The 18,245-nt window shown below is 45.3% G+C and overlaps 1 protein-coding gene and 1 long non-coding RNA gene across 7 annotated transcripts; one reads left to right on the top strand and one right to left on the bottom strand.

The window, feature by feature from the left end:
* Positions 1-2,798: 2,798 nt before the first annotated feature.
* Positions 2,799-8,866, bottom strand: LOC140481470 (uncharacterized). 6 transcript variants are annotated; one of them, XR_011961536.1, is made up of 3 exons: positions 8,642-8,866; positions 6,341-6,422; positions 2,799-3,626 (listed from the first exon to the last, which is right to left on the bottom strand). It is a non-coding gene; the product is annotated as an uncharacterized lncRNA (long non-coding RNA). The 6 variants fall into 6 exon arrangements; XR_011961533.1 differs by lacking the exon at positions 8,642-8,866 and adding an exon at positions 7,903-8,390; XR_011961534.1 differs by lacking the exon at positions 8,642-8,866 and adding an exon at positions 7,847-7,883.
* lbx2 (ladybird homeobox 2) lies at positions 7,860-12,414 on the top strand. The gene is made up of 2 exons (XM_072577684.1): positions 7,860-8,945; positions 11,185-12,414. Exons 1-2 carry the CDS (start codon positions 8,612-8,614, stop codon positions 11,652-11,654), a joined length of 804 nt encoding a protein of 267 aa, XP_072433785.1. The 5' UTR covers positions 7,860-8,611; the 3' UTR covers positions 11,655-12,414.
* The last annotated feature ends 5,831 nt before the right edge of the window (positions 12,415-18,245 follow it).

Genomic DNA, 18,245 nt, shown 5'->3' with positions numbered 1-18,245 from the left:
TATACTTCTGTATGCATCAGATAGTGTATATCTTTGAACATGTACCTGTCAATGTATGTGCCTGAGTATGTTTATCTATGGGTGTGTACCTGTCTATGTGTACACCTGGGTATGTATATCTGTCAAATGTGTATTTGTGTGTTTTTATGAGCTTGCACATCTTTGTGTGTGTGCATGATCTGAATATGTAACTGCGTTTTTATCTAAGTTATAGATTTCTCTGAGTGTGTATGCATCTTTATAACTTCGTACGTGTCTTTCTGAATGTGTATCTGTCCATGGGTGTGTCTGGGTGATATGTTAGAGCTGACACTCCTATTTTCTATGTTTGTAAGTAGTGATAGTGATGTCATAGTGTCTGCATGGTCAAAGTGTGTCTAGCTCATGTGTGGTTGGATTGAATGATTAAACACTGTATTGTCATCTACACTAACCAGAATAGGAGCTGATAATGTTTGCAGCACTTTGGAATGCCCGGCAGCCTTTGCCCATACTCGAATTATAACTGGAGATATTTACCCAAATTCTACCATCCAACAAAGTGTGTCTACAAAATACCGAGATTATTTTATGTTGCTTCCCTCCACCATCAAATTTAATCTTACTCTCAATCTTTATACTGCCCAAGTCTCTTGCTCATATTTTTAACTGACAATTCTGGAGGAACAGACATAGAGAAGATCAAGGGAGGTGGCTGAGGGTGACATTAAATGTGTTTCAACCAACAGGAACCTGGAGCCCGTTCTCTGGTTTCAGCCTTCCAGATTTCCATGTAAATCTATAAAGGCTGGGAGGCTGGAGGGTTTCAATAACAGACAGGAGCCAGAGGGACTAGAAACAGTCACTCAAATACTGTTTTTCACCTTGACCCCTGAACTGTTAGGTCAAAGAGTCAGGTTGAATTGGGGCTAAGGGTCAACCTCTAACTAATATTAGACCACTCGCCCAGGATATTGTCCAGTCCATGACTCGCATTTAATGTATACTTAACAATGTGGATGCTAAAATAAAACAGGTTAGAATTATGTTGTGGGTAAATGTGTGCAGGTGCATCTATATGACTTTGTGTGTGTGTGTGTGTGTGTGTATATCTGTGTTTGTGTGGGGCTATGTGTCTTTATATCTGTGTGAATGTGTGTGTGTCTGTGTGTGTGTGTGTGTGTGTCTGTGTGCGTGTGTCTGTTCTGTGTGTGTCTGTTCTGCGTGCGTGTGTCTGTGTGTTCTGTGTGTGTGTCTGTTCTTCGTGTGTGTCTGTGTGTGTGTCTGTGTGTCTATGTGTCGGTTCAGTGTGTGTGTGTCTGCGTGTGTGTGTGTCTGTTTTGTGTGTGTGTGTGTCTGTTCTGTGTCTGTGTGTCTGTTCTGTGTGTGTCTGTGTGTGTGTCTGTGTGTGTGTCTGTTCTGTGTGCGTGTGTGTGTGTCTGTGTGTGTGTCTGCGTGCGTGTGTCTGTTCTGTGTGTGTCTGTTCTGCGTGTGTGTCTGTGTGTGTGTCTGTGTGTCTATGTGTCTGTTCTGTGTGTGTGTGTCTGTTCTGTGTCTGTGTGTGTCTGTGTGTCTGTTCTGTGTGTGTCTGTGTGTGTGAGTCTGTGTGTGTGTCTGTGTGTCTGTGAGTGTGTGTCTGTGTGTGTGTCTGTTCTGTGTGCGTGTGTGTGTGTCTGTGTGTGTTCTGTGTGTCTTTTCTGTGTGTGTGTTTCTGTGTCTGTTCTGTGTGTTCTGTGTGTCTGTTCTGTGTGTGTGTGTCTGTGTGTGTTCTGTGTGTCTGTGTCTGTTCTGTGTGTCTGTGTGTGTCTGTGTGTGTGTCTATTCTGTGTGTCTGTGTGAGTGTGTGTGTGTCTGCTCTGTGTGTCTGTGAGTGCGTGTATGTTCTGTGTGTGTGTGTGTGTCTGTATGTGTGTGTCTGTGTGAGTGTGTGTGTCTGTGTGTCTGTGTCTGTGTGTCTGTTCTGTGTGTTTCTGTTCTGTGTGAGTGTGTGTTCTGTGTGCCTGTGTGAGTGTGTGTCTGTTCTGTGTGTGTCTGTGTGCCTGTGTGAGTGTGTGTCTGTTCTGTGTGTGTCTGTGTGCCTGTTGTGTATGTGTGTCTGTTCTGTGCGTTTGTTTGAGTGTGTGTGTGTCTGTTCTGTGTGTGTCTGTTCTGTGTGTCTGTGTGTGTGAGTGTGTGTTTCTGTGTGTGTGTCTGTGTGTCTGTGTGTGTGTGTGCGTGTGTGCACATGCACTCCGGGACCTAAACCTCCCTCTTTCATCAAACATTTGATCACCTCCTCTAATATCCCTATTCCACTCTCGTGTCAAATGCTGTTTGATTTTGCTCCTGCGAAACTCTTAGAATATTTTTTCCCAAAATTAAAGGTGCTATATAAATGCAAACTGTGTCATGTATTAGTGTGGTTCCATAAAATAACGTGCCATGACCACGGAATTATTAAATACAGTGAAATCAAATAGATTGCTTTATAACCAGACTTCAATTGAACCAACTGCTGACCCATAAGAAGAGAGCTGACCTGGTTACTGTTTACATTTATTCAGGCTCCTGTCTCCAATTATTTTAAATTATTGCATTTCGATGTTTTCAATTCCATCCCATCCATTACGATTACACAGAGAGGACACTATTTATACTGTATGACATATAATAATTGTGTATTCTTTTTTTAAAAAATCAAGGTACCATTGGAATTAACTTGGGCTATTGTCTGGAGTTCTCATCAGTGTTTTAAAGATTTTTCTTAGCAAAGTTTTAAATTTAAACATACTAAAATACTCAGACTTTCAGAAGTGCTTACCAAAATAAAACACCAAAAGCAGAGGACCAAGATATTTAATTATGAAAACAGGAAAAGTTGTCACCTTAACGGACAAAACCACATTGCAAAACCAAAAACTTTTAAAAACACAATACAAAAAAAACCACAAAAAGGAGAGGGCAACACAAGGGTTGTAAAAAGTATAGAATCTATGCATATATCTGTGCAGTCTACTGCACGAAATCTATATAGTCTGTTTAAAAACACAAGCTAAAGAACACAGGCTGCAAAAACCGAGACTGCAGAGCATGCGAGCGGTATAAAATACGGTGCAGAAACACGGTCGGTACAAAAGAAAATGCTGGCTGTGTAAAAATGCAGACCGCAAAACAAAAACTACAAAAAAACACACAATGCAAAATATACGGACTACGAAAAACAGATTGCAAAGAAAAAAACCCCTGCAAAATCAAAGACAGCTAAAAAGGACAGAAAAACGCAGATCGCAAATTTAAAAAAAACTGAAGAAAATATAGAGAGCAAAAGAACACAAGCTGCAACAAAAAAAAGATTGAAAAACAACAGACTTCAAAAGCAAAGACAGCAAAAGAGAGAGACGCCAAAACGAACGGAAAGAAAACAGGTATCAAGTAAAACATTTCTTAAAATGTGCAGACATTCAAATAAAAGTATTTGACTTCAAAAATGATATTTTTTTGAATTAAAGCAAGCACCATGATATAGTGACATCCAAATAAATCAGAAGCAGACACTATCAAATAGTTCTCGCTGCTGTAGGCACAAGCGGTGAATTCCTCTGGCGATGTGGAGTCCAGCTGATTCCGATTGATTTCATTGCTACAAGCGGTGAATGCAAACTTGGGACCTTAAAAATTACAACAGAAAATGTGACCAGGAGGGGAACGGCCAGTCTTTTGCAGAATTTCCCCGGTTCATGCCCAACAAACATTCCGTTTACTTAAAGAAAAGTTGTTTAAGCCTATCTCCCATATCAAACTGATGTTTGTTTTTATACCAATACACTTAAATGACACGCAAAAATGTTCCAAACTGCTTCAACGAATTATTATTTTTTTGATACACACACCTCTTGAGTAATTCCTATCTAAAAAGAGGAGTCGGCTCTGTCTGTGTTGACTGTGGGCAATACTACATTCTACGGGCTGTGGCACTATATTCTTTTTGTTTGGATTTCAGGGTACTTCAGGCCAATCTGCTATGAGTTCCTTTTTATTATTATTTCAAAACGCAAATGTATGAACGAACGTGAATTTAGTTATGTTTACTTAGAAAGAGAGGTGCATTCAGAACGATACTGATATTTACCTACACCTCATGGTCTGTCTCAAAGTACATAATTTTGAGAAATCGGATTCAAAATGTTACGTAAAACTTAAAATGATATCTCTAATATAAACATGCTTCCCTCCCCTGTGGACGTTCAGCAGAATTTTGTTCTTGAAGTGAGGTATCTTGCTTGGCTCAACTCTGAAATTTGTCATATTCTCACTGTAAACTTATATTGTTTTATACCGGCTCTTCCGACTGAACGCGCCTCCCTCATCTCTGATCTGTGTGTACTGCATGCTACGATGAGAATCATTCCGGGTCTCTCTCTCTCTCTCTCTCTCCTTTATTCTGTGAAGGAAGGGGACTGAGAGGTCGAGTTCACCTGAGTGCAAGATCTCGTCAGTAACGACACACATCTGGCGAGTCGTTTTGTGAAGGGGAAAATAAAGGGGTCACTATTAAGAAGCCAAGTGATATATCACGCGGCCCTATTTGTAACTGTTCTTTATTGTCTGTTGGTCAAATGTAACTCAAAACTCGCCCCCTTCCCCTCCCCGAAGTTTAAAAAGAGCTGGATTCCCCAGTAATGATTTCCATCTTAAAATCTGTGCTTTTGATGGTGGTCATTTGGATACAGCGACATTTATATCTGGAAAATATTTTTAAAAACTGTTACTAATCTGGTTCTACACTCTTTCACGAGCTTGTAAAAGTTCTCTTTTTTTCTTATGTTAGCTCCCAAGGCTTGTAAATAACATTATAATTGGTACAAGGGAAGTGAGGCAATTTATATCTTCCCCAGTGTTAGAAATTCGTTCTCAATCAAGAGTCGAATTTAACGAGAGAGCGAGCGGTTTAATTCTCTAAACTGGGTCTGATATATGGGCAGGATGATTGGCTTTAATCGGCTCGGTTCAGAGTTAAAAGGGGGCATCTGTCATTGGAGAGGGTTTTGGTTTAAGTATTTATTCTCTGCCCTCTCCACCTTCCCAGAAAAGCATCTGCTTTCCTTTGATTGTTTACAATTGCTGCTGTGGTAAAATGCAGGGATTGAGGACACAGAGAAAGAGAGAGAGAGAGAGAGACATTCAAGGTATCGATGAGACCATCACTGGGTCCCACCCGAATTAAAGCTCAGAAATGTCTCCTGTCCTGCCCACACTTGCGCCACTCTGAGTAATCCATTGAGAAACTACAAGCGTTATGTTGTGTCTGTATTGGCGGGGAAGAAGTTTTTATTTCCTCTTTTAAAAAATAACAAACAAAACCTGCATGGACACAAAACAAAAGCAAACTCAAAAGACACAACAAGGTGTATGCGGGGGGGGGGGGGGGGGGGGGAGCCAAACATCGAAATTCGTGGAAGAAATCGGGATGAAACAGGAGAAATCGAGCAGTAGTAATAAACTGACTTGTCTCATATTCCTTTCAGCCCGTTCTCTGTGGGACACACGCTCACATCATACACTGACAGTGTACATTTACAAAGATGTATTTAAATAAATATAATTGCACTGGGATGTAGGCTACGCCTGTTTATCTTATATACACGCCATGTGAGTGATATTTCCTATCTATGCAAAAGACACGTTATATCTGAGCATCGGCCTTATCAGCATGTAGAGCGGATATAATTAATGAGAATTCCCTTTATTTTGGCTATAAGGATGGCACAAGTGAGATCCAATTTAGCCAGGTGGGTTTGGCCAGGTAAGGGTCAGGTGGAAGGAGACCCGAATAGACCACTTCTTCAGGTATATTCAACCTGCCCTTGTGGTCCATTGACCCGCCTCGCTCATTGAAGCTCACGCCCGCTCGCTCATGTGGAGACCACAAGCCGAGGGTAATGATCTGACAGCACTCCTGATGCAGAATTAATTTGCTTCCAGTCGATTTCAGGAATAAATTCAGGAGTAAATTTAAGGGCTTTAATTTTTAGATGAATGCATATAAACGGTTTACTCGCTTTGGTGCCTTTTTTTTTGCAAAATGGCAAGAGTTTCGGGACTAAAAAAAAGGGGAGCAGGTTTTGAAGTTAAGAATCGAAAATTCTCTCTCTCTCTCTGCTCAGAGGAGCTCGACATGGGAAGAGGAGGGGTAGGTAAAAATCTCCCCTCACTAGATGGAGAGAGGTACAAATATTTACCCAGCCTCTAAAAATCATAGCAAAAACCATAATATCTGCACGCCCTATAATAACACTGATGTTAGTCCTGTCCAGGAAACCCCTCGGAAATCGGCGCGGTTAACGACCAGAGCTTTGAAGGTAAAATTTGATTGACTACATACCTCTCGGAGTCGCGTTTTGACTCGATTTGAGTTTGCAGACGTTTGAATTAGATTGCAATCGGCTGCTCCTAGGCTGTTCACTCTGTGCGGGTGGCAAACAGATAAAGGAAGAAATGTAAAAGTCTGTACATGATTTATCGACCATTGCAATTGGCTGGGTGGAAGATTTAAAAGTTCGCTAATAATCCGGCGCTTGGCAATTAGCAGCCCCGGCGTTACGTCATTGCAGCTGACAAGTGAGGGTAATTTCACCCCCTCCCTCACAAACTCCCCTCCCCCAAAACCCCACCAACACAGACCTCCATTCTTGCCCATATCCCACCTCTCTAACCCACTTCCCCTCCCCAACACAATTCCCCAAACTCCCATTCCACCCAATTCCCCGCAACGTTACTGCTACATACACCCCTCTGCTCCGTCTCCCTGCTCACACACCCACTTCTGGCCCCCGCCACCCCACGTCACCTCACCTTTGTAGCTCTTGACCCCTATGTCCGCCTTCCCTCACCCCCTCTAACTCCCCTCAATTCACCCCACCCAGCTCCCTCCCTCACCCCTTATATCTTCCCTCACCCCACCCCCCAGTTCCCTCCCTCACCCCTCTATCTCTCTTCATCCCACCCTCCCATCTCCCCCCACCCCGCTATCTCCCCTCACCCCACTCTCCCATCTCCCTCCCTCACCCTTTATATTCCCTCATCCCCCCATCTCCCTCCCTCACCCCTCTATCTTCCCTCACCCGACCCCCCAGTTCCCTCCCTCAACCCTCTATCTCCCCTCACCCCACCCTCCCATCTGCTCCCCACCCCTCTATCTCCCCTCACCCTACCCTCCCATCTCCTTCTCTCACCCCTCTTTCTTCCCTCGTCCCCCCATCTCCCTCCCTCACCCCTTGATCTTCCCTCACCCCCCCAGCTCCTTCCCTCACCCCTCTATCTCCCCTCACCCCACCCTCCCATCTCCCTCCCCCACCCCTTTATCTTCCCTCATCCCCAGCTCCCTCCCTCACCCCTCTACTTCCCTCACCCTACCCTCCCATCTTCCTCCTTCACCCCCTATCTTCCCTCATTCCCCCATCTCTCTCCCTCACCCCTCTATCTCCCCTCACCCCACCCTCCCTCACCCCCAACTCGCCTCCCGCAACCCCATCCCTTCAGTCCAACCTATATTGTCTCCTCTCTCTCTTACCCTCACGCACTCGCCTCTCCCTCCCGACCCCTATCCCCTCTCCCTCCCCAATACCCTCTCCTCGGCCACCTCCATCTTCCCTCAAGCCTACAACTCACTCACTCTCTCATCGTCCCTTCGCCCACGCTTGGCCCCTTCTTTCTTCATCTCCCCCACACCCCTCCCGTTCCCCATTCGTCCAGCACTCTATCACCGTCCCTTCCACCCCCCACCCCCCCACGCCATCCCCTCCGCAACCCGCCAGCAAACAGCTTTTGTCACAGACACTAAAATTACATGCACACACACTCCCTCTCACACAGATCAGGAACACAATACCAGCAGAGACAGGAGGGGAGAAATACAGGAGAGAGCAAAAGTTTGCAAACACTGACTCTAACTCCTCCCATTGATGTGACCAATTAATTAATTTAAGTAGACTCCTTGAAGACGCCTTCCTCTGGCCAATAGTCCTGTGATAACTGATCTCCTTCCAATCAACGGTACGATTGAGCGGCCGGTTTCCCTCCCGAAATTTAGTGCTTTGTATTGTCTTCCCTGGATTTTTTTTTCTCTCTCTGTTAAAGAGGGGCGGGCGCTCGGGAGGGAGGGGGAAGAGAGAGAGAGAACAAGCTGAGCGTGTGTGTGTATGTGTGTGTGTGTGTGTGGGTGAGAGAGAGAGAGAGAGAGAGAGAGTTTCCCCTCCCCAGGTAGGACAGTCGGTTACAGACAGAGACAGAGAGGCACTTTACTAAATACAGGCTGAGGGCTGGTACAAATTGAGTCTTTCAGGCCTGGAAATGAGGTCGCTTCGTCCCAATGAGTGAGGCATCCTGTAAACTTGGCGAAGGTTTCAAACTGCCCCTAAATTAGCGGGGGCAAGGGGGCGGAAAGTGACCCCCCCCCCCCCACCCCACCAAGAAACCCCCATGTAACAGTTGGGGAAAGAGTTTCAGCAAAGCTGTTTCCTCCCCTTCCCTGCAATTTCGACGGAAAGAAGCATTGAAGGGACAATTCTCGCTTCTTCGTCTTTCTCCTCCTCCACCTTCCTCCACCTCCCCACCCCCTCCCCCTCCCTCCCCCCCTTCCACCCATCCCCCTAGAATGACGTCTGGGGTAAATCTGAAATCGAACCCGGCTTTGGTGCCCCGAGTCGAGGAGCGAAGACGCCGCAGTCCCCTGGATCATTTCCCCCCTCCGGCCAACTCCAACAAACCGCTGACCCCCTTCAGCATCGAGGATATCCTGAACAAGCCGTCGGTGAAAAAAACATCCCATCTCTGTTCCGCCAACCATCCGGGCGGCCCCGAGAAGGTGTCGGGTCCCGCGGTGGTCAGGAACGGGCTGCTGTCTGAAGCCTCGCCTCTCTGCGCGCTGGAAGAACTTGCCAGTAAAACTTTCAAGGGTCTGGAATTGAGTGTGATACAAGCGGCCGAAGGTATTCAACAAAGCTTTTATTTACTTTCCTTTTAAACAGTTAAATTGGAATACAAATTACTTCCAAGAGAGGGAAAAGTGAATATCTTAGATACATGCATATTTTAAATATATATAATTTAGCCAAATGATTCTTCCACAGTGCATTTAAGCAGGGCAAGATTTAAAACCCGCCCATAAACTCTTTTAAATTAAAATGTACTTCTGTTAAGTTTCACTACAAGGGGTTGAGAAGTTGCAGCTTTTATTTTGTCATTTTAAAACATTTTCCCGCTTTGTCTGTGTGTGCCTTTCAAAATCACTATCAGGCAGTTTTTTTTTTTGTTGTGTGTGGCATAAACACATCCCGATAGTAAATTAGCCCGTCTGTGCCGAGCAGAGTGTTGTCTAAAACGGGGAGGTCATTTCTTACGGATCCTGGCTGGGAGTAGAGTTTTCCCTCTTCATGTGTATTTTTTATTTTTGTGAATTTATTTCGCATAGGACAGCACTGCGTTGCCCCCAAATCCTCAGCCACACCGTAACCAGGCGGTAAACTTCATCCTATATCAAATCTGTTCTCTAAGGAAGTGTGAGAATTATCTCGGTAGCTTTTTCGACCACTTGCCACGAACCGAGAGTGAAATTAATTGAATATTGAGTGAGCTTTCTCGTCCGTTTGAATTATCCTGGCTGTTTATATTAAAAACCTGTTTTGTCCACTCGTGGACATTGTTATTAACGCTTAGTTACTGCTTAGTCCGAAAGGTGTTCAAATGTCTTAAGAGCTAATGTCCCTGTCACCGCTCAACTCCTTAAACCTGATCAAATATTAATGCTTTCATAGCAAGCTCGGCCACTGACAAAAAAAAACCTTAGGGCTAAAATGTTGATGTGCCAAAAATAATTTTAACATCTTTTTCAGTCTCCTGAGTAGATATAAATATTATACATTACACGAATGTGCATGTATTTAGATATTAAGAGATTCCCCCCCTTCATTCTCACATTTAATCCAATCAATTCTTTACTTTTTTTTAATGTAAGATTATAAATTAGGAAATCTGAATAATTTGCATCCACATATAAACAGCGTGTAGTTCGTAACTCAATAGACGTAAATTAAACTATTTCATGGAAGTTTTACACCCCTGAACTGCAGCTGATATTAAACACATGTGCGACAGACGTCTGTCTTTTTTTACAACAGAGGAACAATATTTGCTATTTTGGGGCACTTATGAGCGTTGAAGAAAAAGCGAGGGCCTTTCATAATTTGTGCATCCTAAGGAAGGAAAGATTTTTTTTAAAAAAGCTGTAGAATCAAGCATGTCACGATTTTGCAGCAAATAATGTTTAACCTTACACACGGGGGAAACAAAAGTATTTATGAGTCAGGGTTGAGGGGTGAGGAGGAAGAATACTCAACTTCGGGCTTTTGTGTGTGTGTGAAAATATTTATAACAGCCTCGCGCCTGAGGTAGCACTTAACAGGGAAAGGTAACATCTCACTGAGTTTGAAAGCGGAAGGATGCGCCAGTTATAGTTAGCCGAAGCAAAACAAAACATGAGCTTAATCGCGTATCGGGGAGATTTACATGTAATTGCTAGCCCAGTGATGGGGAAATTGAAAATAAACTGCACGCGCCGCAGTCAGCGTTGGAAAATAGATGAACACTAGCGGTGTGTATCCATCAAGAGTTTGCAATCATTATGTCTTCAAGTAATTATGCTTACAATTTCTATAGACTTTCTAACCGGATGTGGTTATATCTGGTGTGCAAATATAGGAAAGGGGGTACATTCAGGTACATACAAACTCAACCTTTGAACAAATGGGCGACGCAGAAAAGGTTTATAAACACGCGCGGTGTGACATTGTTCAGAGGGCACTACACTCTGCATTCAGTTGATGGATAGAAGCATTGAAACTTGCGAATAAATGTCGAATTGGCCTATCTGCGGGCACACAAGATTTCTGTCTGTGTGGTCCCTGCAAAGAAATGCAGAACTTAAAGAATCCTACTGCCGTGACAATTATTCGCCAATTCGTTCCAAACCAAAACTAAGAGCAACCCCGTCTTTGCCACGCGAGATTGTTATTAAAAAATAAACAACATACAAGAGGGGGTTGCAGAATAATACGGCTGGAGTGTTGAGATAAACCAGTATCATATTTTGGGGGATATTGTTGCGCGCGTGTGTGTTTTATAATAATGACCACATACAATATATCCTGTCTCTCTCTCTTTATTTCCAAGGCCGAGATCATGTCACCACGTTTGGCCAAAGGCAGCCCTCTAAGAAGAGACGGAAGTCCCGCACAGCCTTCACCAACCATCAGATTTACGAGCTGGAGAAGAGGTTCCTTTATCAGAAGTACTTGTCCCCCGCCGACAGGGATCAAATTGCCCAGCAGCTGGGTCTGACCAACGCCCAGGTGATAACATGGTTCCAGAACCGGCGGGCCAAACTGAAGCGGGACCTGGAGGAGATGAAAGCCGACGTGGAGTCCCTGAAGAAGCTGCCGCCCCAGCAGCTGGAGAGACTGGTTCACATGGAGGTATTCCCCGAGGACGGGGCCGGCTCCAAGTGCGAGACCACGGACCTCTCCCCCAAACCGTCCCCGGCGCCTGGACTCGGGCCCTTTCCCAATTCCCCGCAGTGTTCCTCCAGGGATCAGACTACTGACGAGTTCTCTGAAGACGAGGAGATTGAAGTGGACGATTGACTGAGATGAAGCCAAAACTACATTTGAGTATCTTTTAAGTGTGGAACGGGGGGAGGGGGGGGGGGGGGACGACACAGAGAGCGGACTCTGCCAGTGAATGGGAAGAAGACACACATGGATTTAACTGCTTTCAACTTCTGTGAAAATAAAGCAATTTCTTCGTGTCCTTTTTAAACTTTTTGACATTGGAATCTCTGCACGTTGTTGAATCTCTCCGAAGGAGCAAGTGCATTCGGACAAAAGGCGATACCGACTTTCTCCTCCGCCTTGTATGTAAGAAGTTCAATCCGGTTTAGTTTCTTTGGACGGGGAAATGAGTGCAATTCTATACATGCATTAACTTGTTTTCTGGGTTTGTTATTTGTTCGTTTGTTCGCTTAATTTGACCGGTCAGAATCCTGGACTAAGTCCCCACGCTTTAACGTGGACTGCTCAGTAGACCCAGCCTCCTGTTCATAATCTCTTTCACTAAAAGAAAAGTGTTCACATAGGCTGAAGATTAATACACGTGGTTAATTTATCTTCGAGGAAAGCAAGACCCACTTTTCTCTCTCACATGCTTTCCTTCCCCATTTACAAAATGGAATCCGCGTTGCAAAAGTTGCTGTACACTTTAACCCCAAGCTGCTCTTGAAAAACACACACAAAAAAAATTCCCCAGTTCTGTTTCGTTATCTCTCGCAGCAACTTCGAAATTACCAAACCTGATCGAGTGCATCCTTTAAGTTATTAAAGTATTATTAAACTGACGGGATTGGGGGTGGGGGTGGGGTTGGGGGAGTTGGAATCGCGGGATGAAATGGCTGTGTGTATATATATTTTGAATAAAGACAGAAGAGCCGAACTCTAGCAAGCGAATATGCCCTGCTCTTTCTTAAAAAAACAACAGCAGCAACAAGGAGAAGCAATGGTTCCAATCTATGCAGGTCTCGCTGAGAAAATTGTAGGCTCAAGCCTAGATTTGAGGACCATTGCACAACTCTTGTTGACGTGTCGTTGGTTTCTTGCTCCCGGAGTTGTTTTCATTCGCCTGGCGCCTGGTTAAAGTGAACGGCCCACGGCAAATAAAACTGGGAATTTCCTGTCGGCGTTCCTTCCCAACCAATCCCAGCGACGCCCACAGCTTCAACAATGCGCCTGGCTGTTCTCACTGATCGGGGTGGAACGTCAGTGGGTCCTTTCCACGGTTTGACCGTGGTCCAGTCTCGACATCTCCCACCCAACACCAGCGGCAGTCCCAAATCCAGCTCGACCCGACCCTAAAGCTGGAGAGTGACGGACACAAACACCCATTGCAAGTCCCCCACCCCTAAATCCAACGGGTTCAGGTTTTTTTCTGGTCGCAGATAACGCGGGTACCAGACCCGGGCCCCGTTTGGCAGTGGAGCCCGAATGTGGTGGTCGGCTCTGCAGTCCCCCATTGCGGCTGGAACACTGGGAGAGGCTTCCCAGAATGCTGGTGGGGTATAGACTGAGGGACTCTTGCGGTGTGATCCAGAATTCCCGGGCTCACCTGCTCCAGGGTGGGTGTGATAACATCCTGAACATGCTGTTTGTAGGCAGGGAGATGGGGCGCTAAAATGTGGATCTAGATAAAGCAGGGGCTGCTCAGGTAGTATCAGAGGGACCTCAGGAGGTGCCATCCCGGAGTATCGACCCCCTGCTCCTCTGATGCCGCTTTTCCCAGCTCTATATTTGATCGACTTTTGACTTTCCAGCATCTGCGGTCCTCACTGTCTCCAAGATGCGGTGGTAATGCCCCCATCTCTAGATAAGGCGACTCAGGTTCAAGGTCTACCTGCCTCCGGGGTGTGCAACATCTCTGAGCAGTTTGATTAGAACACAGACAAAACCCATTCGGCCCATCAGCCGTGTTTAAGCTCTTTGAAGTTGCCCCTGTCCCTGTAGCCACAGCCATTTCAGACAATGCATTCAGCACCCGAACATACTGCTGATTTTGTTTTAAAAAATTCCATGCCGTGGCATAACTTCCCAATGACTTCCACTTACAGTTTCTTAGTGTGGAACTGATTAAACTGGGACTGGCCAACGCAAACCCGTCTTGCCCACAAGACAGAAGGTTCACTCCAAACGCCAAACACTAATGCTGTTTCTCTCTCTCCACAGATGCTGCCAGGTCTGCTGAGTTTCTCCAGCAATTTCTATTTTTGGTATCCACACATTTTAAGTGATTTTTTTCCCCCCAGTAAAAGGAATGTATCTATACGCAATCGCCTCTTGCCCTTTGCATAATGCAAATGATCCGTCTCAGGCCGAGGGGCGAGCATTGGCGACAGGGCAACGAATTAATATTTATCCAAGGAGTCTGACCGTATAATCGAATCACGTAAAGATGTGAGCCGTTAAAAGCAGAGATGGAACGGCTGAAAATAAAAAGACGCGTGTTTTGTGTATTTAACAGGGAAGCGGGGAAAGACAGGCCCACGGTAAACAATTAGCAGTTTGATAACCAGTTCTGCTTCATTATCAGACAAAAATACCTTCGAGATGAGACCAGGCTAATAAAAAAAAGTGGGAGACAGAGGGAACGTAGGGAATGCGATGGTTAAATCGATTTATCTTGGGGCAGGAAGGCGGACTCTGGAGAAGTTAAGATGGTATAGATTATGATTCAGTTGGTATTGAATGCTGGACAATTCACCGGGGGTCGGCGGGAGGGGGTGGCTGGTGAGTGCTAGTGGTGAGCATGATTAGGGAGAGGTTCCTTCAAGATGCACTCGGTAGCACTATACTGTTTTAACACCCATACTTTGCATGGAAACAGCTCGGCGCCATATGTTCCCTAAACTTCGCTAATACAACTCAAGTCAATGTTGATGGATTGCGCGGCCCCGCCTCTCCCCGTTTAACAGTTTCAGTCGGGCCCAGCAGTGAGCCGGCTCCCCTATCTGCTGAACATCTGTGCTCCTCTTGTTTGCTTTTTAAAGAAGATAGAGAGGGAAAAAGACATACACCCATGAATAACAAATTGATTAGCTGGGGGTTGTTGCAATGAATACAATTTCGGCTGCGCAACTCCGTGGTGCTGCAGCTTGTCTCTTGTGGCTGTGCCTCATGAAACCAGCGTTTGGCATTTTTACTCGCAGGAGAGATCCCTTGTGTTTCTCTTAAATGAGTGCAGACTCATGGACCCATTGAATTAAGACGTTCGTATGCAGGGAAAATGTCAGTCTGTCCTTCCTTCCCTGAGGAGGGCGAGCCTGAAGAACCAGAGAACCGTCAAAACACACACAGACACATACACATACTCACACAGACAGACACACATACAGACACCCACAGACAGACACACTTACACAATACACACACAGACACACATACAGACACCCACAGACAGACACACTTACACACACTCACACAGACACACCAGACAGACACACATACACACACACACTCGCACAGACACACACACATACTCACACAGACAGACACACATACAGACACACAGACACATACACATACTCACACAGACAGACACACATACAGACACCCACAGACAGACACACATACACACACACACTCACACAGACAGACACACATACTCACACAGACAGACACATACACACACATACTCACACAGGCAGACACACATACAGACACACAGACACACACACATACACAGATAGACGCACATATACAGACACACACAGACTTACACAGACAGACACACACATACACAGACACACACATACAGACACACTCACAGACACACACATACTCACACACACAGATACACACACATACTCACACAGACAGACAGACACACAACAGACACACATACAGACACACACACACATATACTCACACAGACATGCACGCACATACAGACACACACAGACACACACATACAGACACCCACACATATAAACACACACATACAGACACACACATATAGACACACGCATGCACACACATATAGACACACATATCGACACACATATATAGACACACGTACAGACACATACATGCACACACATATAGACACACACATACAGACACACATATTGACACACACATATATAGACACACACGTACAGACACATACATGTACACCCATACAGACATGCAGTACAGGCACACATACAGACACACACATATAGAGACTCACACATGCAGACATATACACATATAGACACATATATAGACACACACATATAGACACACACATAATACACATATAGACACACACATACAGACGCACATATAGACATACACACGCAGACACACATACCAACACACACTCATATAGGCACATACATGCAGACACACACGTATAGACACACATACAGACATACACCTACAGATATACGCACATATAGACACACAGACAGGCACAAATACACACACATAGACACACGCACATACAGACACGCACATATAGACAAATACAGACGCACACAGTCACACAAACCTCGAAGACAGACACACACACAGACACACAGAGACACACAGACGTGCACACAATCACAGAATCATTACAGTGCAAGAGGAGACCATTCGACCCTCTGTGAACATGTGTGCGCGCGCACACAATCACCGAATTTTGAGTGTGCAAAAGAATACTATTCGGCCCACTTATCTGTGTGCGCGCACTCACAAAATCACAGAATCATTACTGAGCAAGAGGATGCTGTTCTTTCCACTTATCTCTCTTTCACACACACTAATAAACAAACCGCGGTGAATTACCGGATCCCCAGCGGTCAACAATTCACAACAACTGTGTAGAGGACAGTACCCCCCTTTCTTTCACCCTCTTTCGCCCTCCCTCTCCCACACCCCCATTCCCCCCATTCGAATTTGATCATTTTATTCTGAGGAAGGGTCACTCGACCCGAAACGTTAATTCTGATTTCCCTCCACAGATGCTGCCAGACCTGCTGAACTTTTCCAGCAATTTCTGTTTTTGTTTCTGATTTCCAGCATCTGGAGTTCTTTGTGGCTTTTTTTTAAAAAATGGATAATTTTATTATTGCGTTTCATTCCTGACTTGTCTGTTCTCCGAAATTCGTTTCTGTTCTCAAATCAAACTTGGAGTGAAAACTGTGCCTTCCCAGAAACATTACTTTCGGCTCCCGCCTTACTGAGGACTGCGTTGCCTGATCCATTTAGCCTGCTTTTTAAACAGGATTCTTTACCCTTTGGTTGTGGGGTTACTGGATACGCAGCCCTGTTAACCAGATAGCGGATTGGTCACGGATCCACTGGCGGAACAGCTTCAACTGGCTGAATGGCCGACTACTGTTCCTGTTAACAACTGGTGCCACTAAAACAAGGCGCTGTCCGGTGAAGGTCCGCTCTCTATTTGGAGGTGTCCGCGGTTTGAGAGACAAGCCCTTTTCTCACTTAACACTGCACCCAAACATTAACCCCGTGTCTCTTTCTCGACAGAGACCGAGTTTCCCCAATACTCTTTTTTTTTAACTTTATTTCCAGCATCCGCGGAATTTCGCTTGAAGGACTTGATTCCAGGAAATTGTGGAGGGAATTCTTCAAACCTTCCCCACACAGAACGGGAGAGGGGCTGTCTGAGTGAGTTTTCCAATTAGTCCGGTTCTCTCCCCACCGAATCCCTTCCAATGCAGTTTCATTCATCCAATTCCCTTTTGAATTTTCCCAGTTCTGAGGAAGGGTCACTCGACTTTTGAAACTAATTTCTCTGCACAGGTGCTGCCAGACCTGCTGAGCTTTTCCAGCAAGTTTTGGTTTTGTCTTTTATGAATATTGAACCTATGCATCCCGACGCATTGCGTTTTAAAATGGAAAGAACGCCTTTTCTGTTCTCCCTTGCACCCTCGAGTTTTGTTTTAGAATTTGATTGTTGAAGTGGCGTTTAACTTTGCGTTTTGTTTTGTTACAGATTTTGAATTCGTCCTCATTTGCTGTTTGTAACTTGCTTTTATTTTGTAACTCGATTAGTTTGCTCCCTTTTCTTTCGGTGGTATTTATCAGTGAACGAGCCCAAACGCCATCAACCTTCAACCCTAGGCAGAGAAGTTCGCAAAATTCGTGTTCGACCGTTCGTTGCCCACAAACCTGCGTTCGCACTTTTGCTGAGCGCGGCTCGTCTTTAACAGCAGGGTCATTAGAGGGACACACCACCGCAACTTTGTGTGTTCCAGACTTGACCCGACGGTACCGGGATTATACACAATTATGAGGGGCATCGGCAGGGCAGCTAGGAAGCAGCAGCTTTAGTTTAAAGGATTAATAATGAGGGGCGGAATTTTAAAGTGAAAGGTTTAAAAGGAGATTTGAGGAAAATAGTTTGGACGCAAGAGGGTGGGTAGTGGTTGGGTCCGGGGTTGGTGATCTGGAATGAACTGCCTGGGACAGTAGTTGAGGTGGGTCACCTCACGCAGCCTTTAAAAAAAAAGCATTTTTATCATAGAAACCCTCCAGTGTGTGAAAGCAGGTAATTCGGCCCATCGCGCCTCTCCGAAGAGCATCCCAGGCAGCCTCACAACCCCCTCCCCACCCCCAACCTTGCAGTTCCCATCTGCTAACCCACCTAACCTGCACACCCCTGGACACCAGGGGCAACTTAGCATGGCCAAGCCAACCTAACCT

Source organism: Chiloscyllium punctatum, chromosome 1 (assembly GCF_047496795.1).
Source record: "Chiloscyllium punctatum isolate Juve2018m chromosome 1, sChiPun1.3, whole genome shotgun sequence".
In the NCBI taxonomy this organism is placed as follows: domain Eukaryota; kingdom Metazoa; phylum Chordata; class Chondrichthyes; order Orectolobiformes; family Hemiscylliidae; genus Chiloscyllium; species Chiloscyllium punctatum.
Note: the sequence above shows the minus strand (reverse complement) of the source record. Positions and strands in the feature narration are given on the sequence as shown.

Bases quoted from the DNA above. Each gene is read 5' to 3' on its own strand.
- lbx2 (XM_072577684.1), top strand. From the start codon at position 8,612: ATGACGTCTGGGGTAAATCTGAAATCGAACCCGGCTTTGGTGCCCCGA. The intron at 8,946-11,184 runs GTATTCAACAAA...TTTATTTCCAAG, and splicing joins TGTGATACAAGCGGCCGAAG to GCCGAGATCATGTCACCACG.